Source organism: Adiantum capillus-veneris, chromosome 19 (assembly GCF_014529385.1).
Source record: "Adiantum capillus-veneris isolate H3 chromosome 19, ASM1452938v2, whole genome shotgun sequence".
NCBI classification, from domain to species: Eukaryota; Viridiplantae; Streptophyta; class Polypodiopsida; order Polypodiales; family Pteridaceae; genus Adiantum; species Adiantum capillus-veneris.
This window is the reverse complement of record NC_140949.1, coordinates 123,983,540-124,003,074: the sequence shown is the minus strand read 5'-3', so window position 1 is coordinate 124,003,074 and position 19,535 is coordinate 123,983,540. Positions and strand designations below refer to the sequence as shown.

Sequence of the window (19,535 nt, the reverse complement as noted above, 5' to 3'; positions counted from 1 at the left end):
GTCTTGGAACCAATTTTTTGCTCTAGAATTTCCCATGCTTAGACTATTGTGGTGTACTCATCAATGAAATGCACATCATTGTTGTGCTATTGAGCTTGAGTCGGCGCCTCGCTACCGGTACAAAAAAGTGGGTGCCCATGAGAACTAGGTCCACCGGGCTCAATAACCCATTGAAGTAGAATTTACGACTGAGATTACGCCAACAAAATCAAGTAGCAATTCAATCACAATGACCCAAAAAAATCAAACTAGCAAACTGGGTGCCCATAAATCAAATTAGCGAACTGACCCCATGACCTCTACTCTCCAAGTTTAGGACATAGAGGTTACCCAATTAGCCTCATGGGCTAGAGTGGTGAGAGGGTCAACCAAAATTGTTTTATTCTTTAATAGGAAGAGGCTCACACCCTCATACATACAGACAAGGTAATTAGGAAATAATTAATGGAACTAACAGAGCTCAAATTTTGTGGTTATGGCTCTAGTGAAAGCTGACGATGAGGACTATGCACAGAGACAATCAATGAGAAAAGTAGGTGCTTTTATTTTGCAGTTTAGTAATGCCAAAAAGACAAGAAATGAGTCTAAAAACACACAGAGACTATTGCAAAATAACATAATACTCGAAGTAACCATTCAATTAATTGATCATTTGAGATCAAAATAATCCATCGATCGAATCAATTAGCGTAAAATTAAATGATTAATCAAGAGGAGATAATTATCATGCAAATGAATCAAGATATGGTGCTTAGCCCATTGTTTGCAGACACTGTTTTGAAGAGTGGGGTCATCGCTTTCAACGTCCACCCATGTGTGGATGGGCATCTTGTTTGCTCGACTTTTTGTCCACCTCCCTTATCATTCGACTATTATTTTTGCGCCCAATGGCCTCCACGTAAGCTAGTGCACCTACTGCACAAACTTGGGCAACCGGTGTGTAGAGACAACCTAAGGTCAATTTGGGGTCCCGGGTCAGTCCATCTCTCCATGTGAGATTGGGACTTTAATAAGGGAGTTGTCTCTACCTTAACTTTTAGTTGATGTAGTGGCAGTGTTCGGGAAAAATCATTTTCCCAAACATACAAAATGCCTTTCCTTGAATTTGCCAAGAGGAAAATTTAGAAAATTAGGTTACTTTTTTAGGTTTTTACACTATTTTTCTCTATTTTGGGGCGGAATTTCTCCTTTTCCCTTGTGGTCAACAGGCATTTTGGAAATTGAAAACGGCACGATATTGATATTAAGCTGAGACACATTTTTCCCGAACACTGTACAGTAGTGGTGATGTTTGGACATCAATAGATTTGTTTTGATTTTCTTGTCACATTAGGATGCAGCACAGCAGCAAATGCATAAAAGCTGAAGCTTGTGTTTCTCCTACCCACACGCGCTCTAGCACTAGCACACCTTTGCTCAGAGACACTCTCTCTCTCTCTCTCTCTCTCTCTCTCTCATCCTAGAAGTTCGGCCCATTCCCTAGAATTCTGCGAAGCCTAAGCGAAGTATAGCTGTGTGCATAGAGGAGAGAGAATGTTGCGTATTTGAGACGAGAGAGAGAGAGAGAGAGAGTCGTACCTAGGGCTAGCGAGCTGCTCAGAGTGGTGGGCACCCATATATGCATCCAATTCCTCAAGAGCCCGGAAACGCGCACATTGCCCACTCTCTACGTGCTCATTTCACGTTACTGGGAATTTCCGCACTTGCAAGTCAGACGGGGGAAGGAAAGGCGACCTCAGTGTGGCAACGATGGCAGCGGACATCTCTTGATTGAGGTTTTCTGACCGTGCGCAAAACGATGTACATTTTCAATTTGCGCAAATGTGATCCGATCTTGAAGACTGGAGTGGTGGATTGAGGGCAGAATACAAAGGCGAGCCCTGCTTCCCCGCGTCATGCATCGTGGTCTCCAGCCTGCCCTGGTACTCTTCTTGCAAAGTGCTGCTAAGTTGTTCTAAATTTCGTACGCACAAAGAATATGTCGACTGGAAATACCACATACAGCAACACTTAAACAATCTTTTGCACAAACACACTTGTTCCGAAACTGCCGTACCGTGCTGAGTGCCTTCGCAATTTTGCATAAGTTTGCAGCCATGGTGATCGAGTGAATCATCGTACTCACTCAATTTCAACTGCATAAAATGCATCATCACATTCATATCTTGTGAATTGGGATGCTTGGTTTAGAAGAGATGTTCGCACTTGTGGCACATGCCATGCATGGGACATCCAGCTTGGTTTGGAGGATTCCTTGGTTGGCAGCCTTCTTCATTTTGTGGACAGGCTTATAAGCAGCAATAGTATGCAGGGAAAGAACTGCTAAGCTTTATGCAGTAAAGAATGGATATCCTCGTAACGCACTGTGAATTCATTGCCAGCCTGGACAGAGAGGTACCCATATGTTCCATAAGGTGCAAATCATGTCATTGAGATGTAGCTCGGGTCTTCTCATAAGCCAGTTATACTGCCAAGTGACAAGTAACTGGTGGTGAGCTTATGGCATTTTATGTACGACATTAGGGTAAGAGCTTGTTCAATTGGGGGATGGCACGGTTGTGACATGCTCGTCATGATTTGGAAGTCCTCTATATTCTCTGCAAAGTTGTTTTCTCATGCAAGCAGAGGAGGCACTTGGTTGTGCATTACAGGAACAGTTTTGAAAAGGTTTTTTACTGCTGGTTAATTCTAGCTTTTCTCACGTTTCAGGTGGATACATCTGCGTGTTATTGCAGAGTAGATGCAATCACAGCAGTGGGAGCCAAGAGGCTTGTTCCAGGCGCAAGGCACTGTGTGCAACCAGACTTGAAGCCGAGCATTCAGCCGAAAAGAAACAGAGTTCCTAAGGGGGAGAGAAAGAAGCTCCCTCCAGACCTCATCCCAGGCCTCCCTAATGACTTGGTCGTCGCCTGTTTACTTCGAGTTCCTCGTCTTTTCCATAGAAAACTCCGTCTGGTTTGCAGAAAGTGGTACCGCCTCCTCACAAGCAACTACTACTTTTCTCAAAGAATCCAGCTCGGTATTGCAGAAGAATGGATCTATGTGATTAAGCGGGATCGAGATGGACGTGTTGCTTGGCACACATTTGACCCCAAATATCAGGTGTGGCAACCTCTGCCGCCAATACCAGCTGAATATTCGGAGGTGCTTGGCTTTGGGAGTGCGGTCCTGTGTGGATACCTCCTTTTTTTATTTGGAGGTAAGGATAGGTTGAAGGGATCCATGAGGAGGGTTGTATACTATAGTCCAAGAACTAACAGGTGGCATCATGCCCCAGAGATGCTGAGGCGACGCCACTTTTTTGCCAGTTGTGTGATAAACAATTGCCTGTATGTGGCCGGAGGTGAATGTGAGGGCATTCAGCGGTCTCTTAGGTCTGCAGAAATGTTTGATCCTAACAAAAACAAGTGGTGTTTTATATCGGACATGAGCACAGCTATGGTTCCATTCATAGGCGTAGTTTACAGAGGGGAATGGTTTGTCAAAGGGCTTGGCACCCATAGACAGGTGATGAGTGAAGTGTATTCACCTGCCTCAAATCACTGGTCGCCTATTTTCGATGGAATGGTGGCTGGTTGGCGCAATCCTTGTACGTCTCTCAATGGGCGATTGTATGCTCTTGATTGTCCAGATGGGTGCAGGTTGAGGGTATTTGACCATGCGACTGGGCTGTGGAACAAATCAGTAGACAGCAAGCTTCATTTGGGCAACTCTCAGGCATTTGAAGCAGCTGCAATGGTTCCCCTTGGGGGCAAATTGTGTGTTGTAAGGAACAACTTGAGCATGGTGCTTGTGGACGTCGCAAACATGCACAACAGCGCACAGCTGTGGGAAAACATGGGAGGAAAGGGGCATTTCAAAAGTGTTGTCAGTAATCTCTGGTCTAACATTTCGGGGAGAAGCAAGAGTGGCAGTCATGTAGTACACTGCCAAGTGCTTCAGGCGTAGCTTAGCTACTCTGCATTGGAAATTACTTCTGGACTCATGTACAGCATGTGAAAAGTTTCTCAGTTGGAGCTTCACTCCAGGCTCCAGCTAATAGATTAGGACACATGTTCAAAGCCATGGCTCTGTGCGTTGGACGGGAACGTCGAGTCTGCCATGATTAAAGAATTTGATTCATGGTACATAGGACGACAAGGAATCGTCTGGGGTTTCTATGTAGGGGCAAGTGATGTTTGTTTTACTTCCAATAGTGCTGAGTGTACACGTACACGGGGGATATTGTTGCGCCAAGGATGGAAGGCCCGTGAAGGAGATGGTCGTACAACGGTGGTTCTGTGGCAGATACGATTTGCTGGGGCTGAATGATCGCACCCTCTTTCTACGCCAGCCTCAAAGAAATGTTCTTGAACACAATGGCCATGGTCCATGGGCAAACTGTCAAATGCAGGCCAATGGCGGATAATGTAAGTGCATCTCATTGAGTTTGCCATTACTAATGAGGATCAACAGTAATGTTCTTGTGGACTTTGTACCACAGAGATGGTAGGCGTAACTACTTATGGGTGTTGTATATTTCCTACTTACAGATATTTGTCAAATTGATTACATATCTGCACTTTTTGTATACTAATTCAGGCAACAAACAAGCAGGTTGGGGCTTTCTACCTCACTGTTATGTTTTTTCTTTATTTTGGTCCTTTATTGACAGTTGTAATGAAAGCGTGCAGATAGTTTGTAAAGAATGGTATTGTTGGGAGTTTCACCCCTAGAAGCTCTTTAGAGGGCAGTTGGGAACTTGGTATAACTGAGTGTAAAAGTCCGCTGAGGCTTGATTGGATGGGGAAAAGATCCTCTTTGAAGTTTGAAAGAGTATTGCTCATGCATGCAAGTGCTGCTTGTGGATGGATAAAGCAGACTTCACCTTGGGAAGTTTTGGTCCGAGTTCAGATTGTTGACACTTCTAATTTTTTCTATCTTCTGTGGTCCGAGTTTTGGTCCAAGTTCGGATTGTTGACACTATGTTATTTTTTTCTATCTTCTGTGGTGCTTATGACCTATCAGCTACCTTCAAATTGTTTTGGTACTTCCTATTTAATACTTATTGTAGTGCTAGCGTTCATTTTGGTTGAGTCTGCCTTGAAACGTCGATATAAATATCCGTGCGTCTGCCTCGCATCTCTAGATTTATGTCAGAAACTTAGAACACGGATCTTGGTATTGATGTATATGTGTGTGTCTGTGTTGCTGTTTTAAATCAATTACTTGGATACAAAAGAACACCATGTCCTGGCTCTATTTGCTCAAACATTTATGTATTCTTATCATTCTTGTATAATTTAATCAACATGAAGGTTCGTTCCAATTACCCTATACATCGGGACAAGAAACTCAGTACATTGATCATGGTATTGATGTAGTGTGCGTGTGTGTGTGCGGGCGCGTGTGTGCGCATGTGAGCGTATACTGCTACCGAGGTTTACATCCACTATTGTGCACTGTTGACGCTAGTTGGAAGTTGGTAGTCAATACTACGCATGATGAAGCTGATGGTTATATTGTCTAATGGATGAATACCATGAGTCTCTCCCTTGCACTCACCTTTAAAGGTGAGCCTGGGCTTATCCTTGATTCATGTAGGTGTATGCTGAAGGTTAAAGCCAGTGGGAGTTTGGATGTTACATTGTTGGGCATGTCTGAATAAGAGCTGCCATTGTGGTGGATGCTATGTGTGTTGTAAAGATTGCCAGAAACATGCGTAGATTCACACCTCACACGTGTGCAGGCTAGTGTGGTAGATCCCATGAATGGGCATGCAAATTCTCTCTCGAAGTAAGGAGAATGCTGTGAATCTTCCTTGCGCACTGTGTGGTGGAAAGAGCTCAATGTGTACAAGAGTGGCACACTACAAAAGATGAAAAACAGTTGCCTGGCAATGTCATGGGAGAGAGCACTCTCTCTCTCTCTCTCTCTCTCTCTCTCTCTTCCCCTCCCCCCAAACACACACACACATCCAAGCACATCCACTGGCCTCATGTGTGCTACACCTTGACTTATGGTATTGGCTGAAGAGCATTTTCAAGATTGATGAGAAGACAAAAGTGTCTTTTCCTTTGTAGTTCATGAGTGCTACACCTTTGACTTGGGGTATGGTTTGAAGAGCATTTTTAGGATTCATGAGAAGACAAAGTGTCTTTTTTTAGCTTTTGTGCCAAGTTGATGGGCACTATAACTTGATTCTTCACTTTTTGCCTTTTCATTTTCATGCTGCCAAATCCTACTTTTACTCATCATGCATGTGTGTCATTTTCTTTTATTAGAAGGTTCTTTTGTGTGGCCCAGCACATGGATTCTTTTTGGCCTTAGTAGAGTGTTGAGCAATATTGGACCATTGGATTAAGCCAGTTAATTTGGGTTGCATGGCAACACAATGTTTTTGGCCTCTTTGGAGCAATTGTGAACTATTGGAAAAACCTTGTACATTAGTGCAACATAGAAAATTAATGATAACAAACTTTTGATTGAAAAAACTATCAATGTGGGGAAGGAAGTGGGGAGAACTTTATACATATCCTTATATTTACAATTGTATATTGTTGTACATTACACCCACAAGGAGCTTTGAGACCGTGAGGAACTAGCACATGCAACTCTCCACCCACCCTCGCTATATATAGACTTATAGTTTGCTAAAAATATAGCACCCTGTGACCACATGTGAGTTCTGGCCCTTGGCCTGTCCGGTCTTACCCTAGGTGTGACATTATTCCCACCTTGGAGAGATGTTTTCGTCCCCAAAAACAAAAGTGGTGATATTTTCATAAGGATACTTATGTTTTTCGCAACGGCATCGTTCATGGATCCAATTGTTCACTTGACTAGAACACGGTGCAGAGGAGGTTCAATGAAATAGAAAAAACATATGGATACATTATTATCCCTTTGCAACCGTTTGGTGAAACCAACCCATATCCAACATAGTGTGTATTTTCTAGTTATGACTCACTAGAGTATGCTAAACAAGTTACCACAACTAAGATTTCTCATCAGTAGACAATCCCACCATAACTGGTGTTCGAGGTTGAGAACCTGACCTAAACATGAAGGGAACAAACTCAATTGCAACATGCTTTGCCTCATGGTAAGCAAAATCCAACTAGAGAGATAACCTTCCCAATTGGATTTCTTGGTGCTAATGTACGCGCTTAGCATATCTTTTAGCACAACAGTAACACTTGTAATCTACCTATCCTCTCTAGTTGACTGATAGTATTGATATGTGTATCCCCATCGCTTATAGATAGTCCTCCAAAATGACTGGTAAATAGAGATCACAATTCCTTGCATTATTGCTATTAATCAATGATAAGTACATAGATTAAGGTGGATAGATTAGGCTTTCATTCATGATGATGATGAGAGCATCATGTGTAGCCACACTGAGTACAATTAGGAGACTCAATGCACAAAGAGAATAAGTAAATATTGGGTTGATAATAGAATTAGAGTGCAAATACATAGAGAGCCATTATATAAACTTTTGGGAAAAGCTTTGAATGACATCACCAATGATTGTAGGCATCAAAATCAGCCCAAATGTCTTCTAGGTCATGCATGCCTCTTCATGAGTGTATGTGTGGGTGGGTGTACCATATGGAGTCAATGGAAGCATCAAATAAAAGTGGTACGCAAGTCTAGTAGGCAGATGCATTGAATCTAGACAGGGTAGAGTAGGGGGAGAGCTCCATGGTGTTGCGTTAGGCACAAATTCGTAACAATCCTCCTCTATTTGTGTCTGAGCACATCAAATGTCAAAGTTACCTTCTAGTGGGGTCTAAGTCTCCCATTTAGTTAGGTGTACAAAAGAGTGTCTTCCTTAGAGAGTAGTGGCAGTAGGGTGTTCCCCCCCTTGAGAAATGGTAGTCAACAAGGTTGTAGGGGAGACAAGTTCCTCCCCTAGAGAAGTGTAAGCAACTAGGGTGTAAGAAAAAGAACAAATTGAGTGCATCAAAGTACATCTGCATAGCAAACTTCTCCATTAGATTCTTCAGGTAATGTTGACATTGCCTTTATCTTTGTACATACACCAATTAGACCCATGATTATTTTTTATCACAATGCACACAAGGGTTGATTGTGTAACATTTGTCAGATGTGTGGTTGGTGCGATTGAAGTGTTTACATCTTTGTTTTGTTTGGTTCCTTGATGATGTAGCAATAAAAGCTCCTCCAAAAGTCTTTGTATCTCGGATCTTCTTCTCGTGTTCTTGGAGCGAGTTAATGACATCCTCTAGGTTTGGTACGGGCTCCTTTATTTTGAGCACTCTCACAATCTGACCATAATCTTCATCCGATACCGCTTTGAGTAGAATAGCTACTTGGTCTTCGTTCTCCACCGGGCATTTTATGTATGCCAATTGGGTGCATATGCTCTTCATTTGGTTGACAAGAGAAGAAATATCATCTCTTGGTTTCATGGTAAGACCATAGAGCTGAATTTTGAGAGAGATTTTGGAGTGTTTGGCTATGGATCCAAAATACTTTTCAAGCGTGACCCATGCATCATATGAAATATTGCATTCATTTAGGTAGTGGATGTAATTATCCCCTACAGCGGTGAGAAGGATTCCTAAATCTTTCTCATCCCGTGCTATGAATTGTGTGTGAGAGTCTCTAGTCCCGATTCTCTCTTCCTCTCCCAATGGCTTGACCGTGGACCACATCTGCTTCTTCATTAAATACCCCTTGGTTTTTATCTTCCAAGTGTGGAATCCTTGGCCTTCAAAAACCATGAGATTATCCTTGCCCGTAGTGCACCCCCCAAAATGCATGTAACAGGAATGGTGCACTCGTAGAAGTGTGTGAGAGGAAGGTCTTACCCAACTTGGGGCAGTGTCTTATCCTCGTGCGACGATTTTACAAAATTGATATTCTTGTGAAGCCACTCTCCACTTTATGGAGCTCCTCTTCACACACAAAAAAATTGAAGCTCGGGAAATTCTTTTGAGGTAGACTTTACAAAGCTTTGGGTTACTATTTGGGAAGAACACGTAAAGATAATTGATGGGGATAAAAAGAGTGTGGTAGAGATTCTCGTGTGAGTGCCCTATTGTGGTGGATAAGCAACCAAATCACTTGTGGGGATAGAGGCTCCTCTAGTGACCAGATAAGGTAGGCTTGCAAGCTGCGAGAATGCCCCCAACAGGAAGGATTCTGGGCTGCTGTGTGAGAACACTTGCCAAAAACCAAAAAAAGGGTGAGAACTTGGAGTTTTTTTAATGCCCGTGGGAATATCTACTATTGTGGTGTAAAGGAGCCGTGTGAATGCGGGGTAGTGGACCTTTGATCTCCAAGTCCGAGAGGCGTGTGAACGAAGGATTCTGGACCGCAAAAAGGCATTCAAAAAAGGGGTCGTATGGGGTGGCAAGTTTGAATGAGAGGTAGAGTGCATGCAACATTGCTAGTGGTCCCGACCAGTGGTGCTAAGTTGGATTTAATGTTACTTGAGTTCCACCACATACCCCCTCAAAAGGAAGCGATGATTTGACCACGCGACCCCACCATGGGCCCCAACGTCAAGGTCATCGCCTTAGGCCAAGGCACCTTTAGTAGTTGCTTGTCGATAGAGCTGAGCTCGCAGGTAATAAGCATGTTTTTGCAATTGGCCGAGAGCTAAAAAGGCTCAAAACAAACCCAATTAGAGCATTCTATAGCTCATTAGAGCGATATTGAGAAATTCTATACTCACACACATGTTTAGCAAGGGATTTGAGGCAATTACAAGCTCAAAAAATCGGCTCATGATTTGAACACAATGCTCACACACACACACACACACACACACACACACACACACACACACACACACACACACACACACACACACAACAACAACAATCCAATTGTACCATAAAAACCTAAGTGCAATGCAAGAGGATTTGAATGACAATCATCTAAGCAAGAGAGAGAGTGCATAGATGATCTAGCAAAGAGATTTATGCATCTACAAACACCCAAAACCAAGACTAATGAGGCTAGGAAGTGCTAGACCTTATTTTTGCTTTGATACCACTTGATAAGTACATAGATTAGGGTCGATAGATTAGGCTTGCATTCATGATAATGATGAGAGCATCATGTGCAACCATACTAACCACAATTAGGAGACTCAATGCACAAAGAGATTAAGTAAATACTGGGTTGATAATAGAAATAGAGTGCAAATACATAGAGAGCCAAATCGAGCCATGACCTCTATTGGTGATTGGTAGATCTACAATTAGTCTCATAGAGATATTGCACATATAGTGCGAAATGCTTTAGAATCTACTAATCTCATGAATGTGCATGCCGCTCCAAATCAGCCTTTGCTAAACACTAGGGCCCATAACTGTTAGGAAATATGACGTAGCTTAGTGGATAATTGAGTAGATTACACTCAGTGACATGAGTGTGTGTGGAGATAACCGTAAACACTCAGCGACATGAGTGAGAGGGACCCTACTAAATTTTTCTCCACACTGGCTAAACCTAACTCCATGAGTTCCTAGACCATGAGGAATCCCTAACCCCGAGCAAATACTTCCGAGCGAACAGGAAATCGAGCGAATATATACAATATAAAAAAAGCATATCAATATTGCAATAGTTCAGATATTCAACATAGAGGAGTAAAATGAACCAGTCATATCTTATTTTTTTCAAATAAAAGAACCATACATCCACATCTAATTCATTGGTACATCTCAAAAACTTGCTCAAAACCTTAGATATTCTCTCGCACAACAAGGCTCATCATAGGACCACAAAACACATATAGTGCAAAACCTTCACACCCAGAGGCACGGCTATAGGGGCCATCATAGATTGACAAAAACCCCACAATGACATACAAAAACTTTAGAGCACAAAACTTGATCTACTGCTGCGTGTTCGGTTGTACTCCACTGAGAGCTTGAAAGAGCTCTACCTTTGTCAAAGCCGCTTGTTCAGTTGTACTCCACTAAGAGCTTGAAAGAGCTCTACCTTTGTCAAAGCCGCTTGGTGCATGAACTCATGGGCTCTCATGGGTTTGGACTCTCATGGGCATGAGAGTCCAAACCTAGAACATGAAGAAACACATAGTATATATGCTTGCATGGCACATATGTTAGCCTCTTGGACTCTCTCTTCTAAAAATCTTCGCAAGTTCACCTTGGAAAGTCTGATAATGTCACAGAGTATGAAACTCCCTTTATCCTTGAGCCCTCTGTGCCAACATAGAAAACATGTGTTTCATTGCACACAATAATAACTTCTTTAATCAATTCTGCCACCAAGCATTTCCCCAAATCAATTCTCGTCTGAAATTCCTTTGTTAATTTGGATCGCCACTTGACAACCTTGCCATCCCTATATCTTGGTCGAAAGGCACTCGGAACTCTATTTGCATCTCGAATCCCCCCATTCAGAACTACACCTCTTGCTCCATGTTGCTGATGAAGGACAAATCCATTAGCTTGTAGTTGTTATGCCTCATATGGCACAAGATTAGTGCCCTCAACAACACTCCAAACGTTTGGTGCAGGTCCGGGTGGTCCCACCACCATGTCATGAATTTTCCATGTGTGCAAATTACTAGCATTGCAAAACCAAACATAACCCTCTATTATCCCCCCAGGATTTGACCCAGATGAGGGATATTTTCTCCGACCCCAAAAACAAGGTGCTGCAATCCCTCTCTTAATGTCATTAGAGCCTTCATTAATGAATCCTCCACATCTCTCTGTTTGATCCTGCAAAATCCCAAAACATGTCATCGTACGTCTGGGTTCAGTTCTCCTAATCGCCCATACCGTCTTTGCAACTTTCACCTCTGGCCAATATTTTGTATCCCCTTGTACATTTGCATGTCTTTTTCCACTAATGTGTTCAGTAACTGTAACAAAATCAGGTATGTGGCTATCCTCCTCTAGCACAACACCACCATCCACAAAGATTGACCTTTTTTTCTTCACACTCTTCTCCCTACTATATGACCTATTCATCTCTTGACTTTGCAAACCCATTTCTTTCATCGAAGAGTGAGCAAGATTGACCAATTTTGTAGCACCCGAAGCTGTGGACGATCGATTAAAGAATCTCTGGGCAAGGTCTTGTATACCCTGACCACTACATGTCTTTGCACCTTTAAGGTAAGTATTATACTTTACACTTTGTAGCACTGCCATTGCCATGTCTGCCCCTGCAGCTTCATACAAACTAATTTTGTCTTTGAAACCCAAGCATGCCCACATGCTAGCATGTTTGCTCTTAGACAAGTTAGTGTTAGCGATAAAAATGCCAGACTCATCTTGCATAACAAATCGTCCTCCCCAATGTGAAACTCTGACATCCCACCAAGCCAACCAAGTCTCTAGACATGAAACCTCTCCATCAATAGCATGCCCAGCTCTCCAATAGCGACGAAGTTCTCCCTTGCAGATTTTTGCTTGATTCTCTGACGATGCGATTCGCCAATTGCGGCATTTAATCTTGTGTTCTTCTTGGGAGGAAGGCTTAATGCACTTCACAGTATGACGGATCATGGATTTCTCCCAATGGAACACACATGATCGTTCTTTGGCAGGCATAGCCATATTGGGACCTCCAAAATAAACGGTTCTAACTGCTATCCAATTTTCATTTGCTTCATCAGCCATGAAACCTCTAAACTCGGGCTTATCATACCCTTGGACTTCAACCACCTTATTGAGCATCCTCCAAAACTCTATTTGTGCAAACTTATTCTCCATAGTAAATTCAGCAATTGTCAGAAGTTCACAAACAAACGGATCATAAACATGTGCAGACATTGTTGGCCATCCATGCACACGATGCACACAAAATGTGTGTCAGCTTAATTTCCTGTCATTTTTCAATTTCCAAAATTCTTGTTGAGCGCAAGGGGAAAAGAAGAAATTCCAAGCTAAAATAGAGGAAAAAATGTGTAAAAAGTAACCTAATTTCTAAACATTTACTCTTTGTGGGTTGTCCCAATGACCGAACGCCGGCGCGCGGCCCTATCGACAGGCTTGAAATTTTTTCGTGGTTGGCTTGCTTAGCCAATTGCTTCCCACCAAATGGTGTTAAATGATGTATCATTATGTCCAACCAACTAGAGATTGTGCATTTTGTTTGTTTTTTTGCTAATACAACTTTATTTTAAATGTAGAGCTACTTATGCCATGTTTGCAAATTTAAGTTTAGCTTTGACTTGTGTAGGTCAATTCACAACAAGGGCAATCGATGGCATGCAAAAATGGTACATCTAATCGAAGAGGGCATCCTCCTGCCAGGTGTTTCAAAGTTTTAAATATCTGCAATTAAATATTATTATGAATTTTTTACATTTTTTAATAATGTTGGAATAAATAAATAGCCTTGGTTTCTAAAATCTATTGAAGATGTATCTCATGGGCTATGCATAGTATTTGAAATAGTGCTCTATATTCAATTTTGTTTCATTTTATTATTCCATAACAATACTTTATGGTTCATTATGTGCTTCCGTCAACAATTGATTTCTTTTTGAAGGTTACTAAAAATGTTGAATTGTTTATTTACGTTGGATCAGCCCTAGATCCCGTGGTCGTGCCCGGAGAGGGAGGAGTAGTGACCAAATCTCTTATGGTCAGGTGGACAGTAGTGACCAAGTCTCTTCGGTTTCAGCTACTATCATGGTAGAGGAGCTAGAAACACAAGAAGAGGAGATTCTATCTATGGACATGGGGCAGGGATCTTTACATGAGATAGATGAGACACTAGCCTTTGAGGAGAATGGGTTGCAGATAGTCCCATGGGAGATAAGGGACGAGGTTAGTGCAGCCGCAGAAATGGAGGATGAGCAAAAAATCTTCATGCATAGGGGAGCAACTATGCTTGAGAGCACACGTATATTTAGCTGCTTTGATTGTCCCTCTATTCCCTTGTGCAGATTGATTCCATATGCAAGGGTGAGAGGGTTGAGAGACGATCTTAGTGGGTTGAAGTCTGCCTTCACAAAAGAAGGCTATATGCTAGAAAAAGGAGCTTTCATTGTCTCTTTATTGACATGCAAAAGAGAGGAGAGCCTTGTGAGAGGTATATCAATACTTTCTATCTTTTTGCCATTGTGCACATTCTTTGGATTTTGTTTAAAGTTTAACTTTTGTGTGTACTCAAGATGAGATCAAAGCAACATGGGGACCTCTATGGAATGAGATCAATGATGAATTTGAATGTGAATTGAAAAAGAAACCAAAGTTTCAAGATCTTGTCAATCACATGTTCTATGTTTGGGAAGGGAATCATCGTACTGTGGCATGGACAGAGGCAATTAAAGAAAGGTTTTCCACTTCTAAGGAGAAGCGTTGTCGTGTTTTGTGCACTATCATAGATCCTACCAAAGTGCCTGAGATTGCGTTGCTAAGCAGTTTGCAAAGAATGAACTTGTAAGTGTTTTGCTTGTTCAACTTTGCTAGTATTTAAGTTATCGTATATTTGAATGTTTACATGATATATCAATGCAGCATGAATACTCATGCTCTGGTTGCCACTCATCTTCGTGATGCATGAGTACTCATGCTCTGGTTGCCACTCATCTTCGTGATGAGATCGTTAATATCACACACATTTGTGCGGCGGATCATGTGATGTACTTAAACGGTTTACCTGAAAAGGATCAAAATCTTATTTCCGTCGTACAAAAAAAGTATGCCAAAGGTTCCGAGCCTTGGTATCTACTCACTCGACGTTACCTTGGCAGATTGGTCTATGATGTATGAATCAAATTAAATGCTTTCTTTTGTCATTGGTATGTGTGATTATTAATATAGTCTTGCCTATTTTGGATTTTAGATTCAAATGACAAAAGAGAAAGAGAAGAGAATGTAGAATGTGAAGCATGGTTTATCTGACGAAGACTTCAAAAAGGAAGAGGAGAGGATTCACCAAGAGATCACACACAAATATCAAGATCGTATTGGGAAGGTACTTTATTTGTTTGCATCTACTCTTTATTTGTGGCGAATGGTACAATATGTAATTAGAGTAATTGTCATTTTTATACTCATATTGCAGTTAACATTGTGGATCCCAACCTGTTAGGAAATAAGACGTAGCTAAATAGATAATTGAGTAGATTACTTAATGAAGAGAGACAAATTTACATACACGAGATTATAGAGTAGAGAGAGAGAGAGAGAGAGAGAGAGAGAGAGAGTACACACGATATACGTGGTTCACCCAATGTGGGCTACGTCCATGGGAAAGCAGCCACTCAATGGCTTTAGTACTTCAAAACAAGAAGTAGTTTACAAAGGGATTATACCCTTAATGGAGCTCCCGCCTTGCTTCACTCTCACCACCTCACACTCACCTTGTTGCATCAACTTCACACTATGAAATGTGTGTAGAAATGGCCTCCTTTTATAGGCCAAAAGGGCTTCCCACTCTCATGAGAGGCAGCCATGTGTAGCCGCCCTTGTGTAGATAAGTCCAAATCGGACCCTTCAATCCGTCCATGTGTGGCCGCCCTTGAGAAGACAAGTCCGCTTTTGAATTCGGCCACCAGCCATTGAATTCGGCCACCGGCCATTGACTTCCGGCCACCGACCAACCGACCGGTTCTTTTCCGACCACTTTCCGGCCGCCATCTGGCCATAGTATTCCAGCGAGGGGGAAAAAATTGGACCATGAAAATTTTGGTTTCTGGCGAGTGATTTTCCTTCACACGCGATGGCTTCTCCTCATAGTGGGGGCCTTACAAATGTGCGCTTTTACCACAAAAAATTACAAGGGTAAATCAGGCTCCATACTTAACACAACCTTGGGACGAATTGGCTAGCAAGGGTTTTGTCTCTGAAATGGGGTAATGATAGCTGGGCTACATTGGAGAAATTGAACTTAATAGCACTCCAAGATGCTCTCGTTCAAAACAAGATTCATTGGATTTCTTTGCTTGAAGCGGACAAGATTACAAGGGGTGCATATGGTCTTAAGAAAGGAGATCACGTCTTCCGCATGTAAGATGATCCTTGATAATTAATCTTGAATTTGTTGTACTGTCTTTTTTTTTTCTCTCACTCTTTTTGGACTTGTAGGTGGCTTCGTAGAGAGGGTTTTTTGGCACGAGTCTGTGAAAGAGCATTTCAGATTGTGTCAGATCTTATGGATGTGATTGGCATTGTGCCTTTGCCACATGACTCTACCCTCACATTCTATTTTGAGGAGATAAAATTTGAAGCCAGGCCCTTTTTTTTTCCAATTGAAGTGTCTCTTGGAGCAAAGATGAAGGATGTGGAGAAGCAAGCATTGAAGAAGGTAGATACATTACGAATGGCAGCACAACGTTTGTCTTTCAGGTGAACAATTTATTAATTGCAATTTTATTAATTTGTTATGTTTATGTGATGAGCTTCATGTAACTTGTTAGTTGTTCATTGTAGATTCCTTATGGTTTTGGTATCCAAGAATGTGTTACCTGCCATGCCTTTTTTGGCAAGACAGTGGACTCAGATGGCTACTCAAGACACATGCATGTACCCCTCTAGTATGCGCACCTTGAGTGCATGGGAGATTGAGAATTGTCCGTGGTGGATAGATATGGAAAAAGGACATGTTCTTGGTCGTGAAAGAGAGCTGCATGACATGATGTCGAGGGATGCTGTGATACAAAATCCACCAACAGATAGACGAGAGGCGAGACAAGCAGGTATGTTTCACTCTTTGGCATGCCAAACAACCATAAGTTAGTAGTATTTTGACTTAAAATGTTTTGTTTAAGATGCACGCAACTCTCAAAAGGAAAAGGAAACATTTGTGGATACGATCGTCGAGGAGGATGTGGGCTCAATGCCTTGTATGTCTTATAAAAGTTTGTTAATGCTTTCCAAAAATATGCTTCATAGATGACTAATTTTATCTTGTTGTGATGCTCCAGTGTCTTCTGGCACCATCATGGCTAGGAAGACTATCTCATTTCTTTATCTTGTGGAGTCTCCACTACAAAACATATATAGTTTTGTTGACACACGGTGCATGGCCATAGTGGGGGACTACATTGCCATTGCTGCAGACTTCAGAGCGGGAGTCCGGAATCCCATATGGATCCCCGTACATGAGCATCTTTCACGGACACGTTCGGAGGCTACACTATATACTCGCGCGGGGAGAGCCGTTCCATGGGCTGCTGATTTCATTTTCTTCGATCTCCCCTTTGGTGAGTCTCTAGTAGGCTCCTCTACTCTACCTCACTGGGACATTTGCAGTGAGGATCATGTGCGTGCTGGAGTTCATTTGGCATTCTCGACGCTAGCAGATTCAGGCTGGCTTCTAATCATGGTGTCTACGGCGGGTGCGATCCTTTTGTTTATGATCATGCCATACGATAGTAATAATCATTGTAAGTGTTTGTAATAATTAATGCTTTGAACAGGAGAGGCCATTGGGTGGGTGGAGAGGTTTTGTCGTGTTGCAGAGATGGTTGTTCATCGGCGTATTTTAGTACTCCATCATGGAGCCTATGGTCATTTTGAAAGTTTTGGCGGTCCTATTGAGGTGACATACATGCTTTGTATTAATACTCTAATGATTTATGTTGTTGCTTTCTCTAACCGTGCCTCTTTTGTTACAGTGTCTTTGCTCTGTGCTATTTATGGTTCATCGAGTAGGTATGCATCCACTGTGCTTTGTAGTAGAGAGCACTGTCCTATTTTCTTGCCTTGGCATGCAGTCATCAGATTCTTTTATGATGCATCATCTTCCAGAGCTCTCTCAAGCTAGATCATCATCAGGCGACCATTGCGAGGTGGATTGCAGCGGAGCCATTCTTTTGTTGCATGCTTTGTGGAGCTCCTTTATCGGCGTGAAGGTATTTGCTTGGATCTTGGATGTGGTACAGCCCCTGCATTGGCGACTTGTGTGGGATCAGGACAGACATGTGTTGCGCTCGACATTGATGAGCCATTGATTTCAGGATATGTTCTACCATTACTCCGTCGTAGAAAGCGGAGCAGAGAGGACCCCTCCACCTCCTTAGATATTGATGATGAGGGTGATATGCCATCGCGTGCCAATCCCTTTGATGACTAATGAGGCCCACGTCTTACTATGCCTTTGACATTGCTTATGTTTTTTTATCCTTTTGATGTCAACATTGGTATTTAGTGTTTATGGATATTGCTTCTATGTCTTGTTTAGTATTTTGTCTTGATGATGCATTTTCTTGTTGGTTGGAAGTTCCATGCCGGTCTCCGCAGAGGAGATGGCTCGGAGCATGGAAACAGACATGCGATACGATTCTGAAATCTGTGAGACGCGTCGAAAACGGAATTTCTACATCGACGATGAGTGTGAGAATTGAGGGATTTGTAGCATATGGTTCTTGTCATGTTTTGATGAAAACTTTTGAATCGATGTTCTAATGTTTGAAGTCATGGATGAGAAGTATTCACTCTTTGGAACAATTTGGTTAGAATTTCAAATCCTCTTGTGAGGTGCCTTAAATGGCTAATGGGTTTGTTTTGAAATATTGACCTATGTACAAAGGAAGCTCTGTCCAATTTTTTTCAAAAACTAGTATTATGTTTTTCTTTGTTTTCTTGTTAGGTCATATGCATTGAAAATGCGTTGGAGGGGAAAAGTCTACATCGACAATGAATGTGACTAATCATAAGAATTGAGAAATTTGTTGCATTTTTGTTGAAAATTTGAGTCGTGGATGAGAAGTATTCACTCTTTGGAACAATTTGGCTAGAATTTCAAATCCTCCTGTGAGGTGCCTTAAATGGCCATGGGTTTGTTTTGAAATATTGATCCATGTACAAAGGAAGCTCTGTCCAATTTTTTTCAAAAACTAGCAGCATGTTTTTCTTTATTTTATTGTTAGGTCATATGCATTGACAATGCATTGGAGGGGGAAAGTCTACATCGACAATGAATGTGACTAATCATAAGAATTGAGAAATTTGTAGCATTGATGTTAGAATTAAAATTCATGTCTTGTTATTTTCATATGGTTCTTGTCATGTTTTGATGGAAACTTTTGAGTTAATGTTCTAATGTTTTGAGTCCTTGATGAGAAGTATTACTCTTTGGAACAATTTGGTTAGAATTTCAAATGTTCATGTGTGGTGCCTTAAATAGCTATTGGTTTGTTTTGAAATATTGATCCATGTACAAAGGAAACTATATCCATTTTTTTTAAGAAACTAATATAATGTTTTGCATAGTTTTCTTGTTAGGCCATATGCATTGACAACAACATCATCATAGATATTCGCTCGGGTTCTTGTATGCTCACTCACGCTTGCTCGGGCTACGGTAGAACTCCTAGACCATGTTGCTCCTCTTGTGACAACATGTGCCAAACAAAACTCTACCATGTAGGTCCTTGGCTGCAAAATGCAAAAATGTATCTTGGACACTACGGCCCAAAATTCCTTGCTTCTATATGACCTTAGCATGTTTTTGAAGAGAAAAAATGAATGAAAGCATTCAAACTTATACATCCTACCTAGAAAATTCAATCAAAGAATATTCAATAATGAGATAAAACCAAATCATAGGCCAACATGAAGGTTGAACATATTGTT

At 41.7% G+C, this 19,535-nt stretch overlaps 1 protein-coding gene and 1 pseudogene across 1 annotated transcript; both read left to right on the top strand.

The window, feature by feature from the left end:
* The first annotated feature begins 1,358 nt into the window (after nucleotides 1-1,358).
* Nucleotides 1,359-4,634, top strand: LOC147434795 (F-box/kelch-repeat protein At1g55270-like). Its single transcript, XM_086491212.1, has 2 exons — nucleotides 1,359-1,922; nucleotides 2,710-4,634. The coding sequence occupies exons 1-2, from the start codon at nucleotides 1,896-1,898 to the stop codon at nucleotides 3,946-3,948; spliced, it is 1,266 nt and encodes a 421-aa protein (XP_086347338.1). The 5' UTR covers nucleotides 1,359-1,895; the 3' UTR covers nucleotides 3,949-4,634.
* An 8,432-nt stretch (nucleotides 4,635-13,066) lies between these two features.
* On the top strand, nucleotides 13,067-18,033 carry LOC147434794 (uncharacterized; annotated as a pseudogene).
* Nucleotides 18,034-19,535: the final 1,502 nt, after the last annotated feature.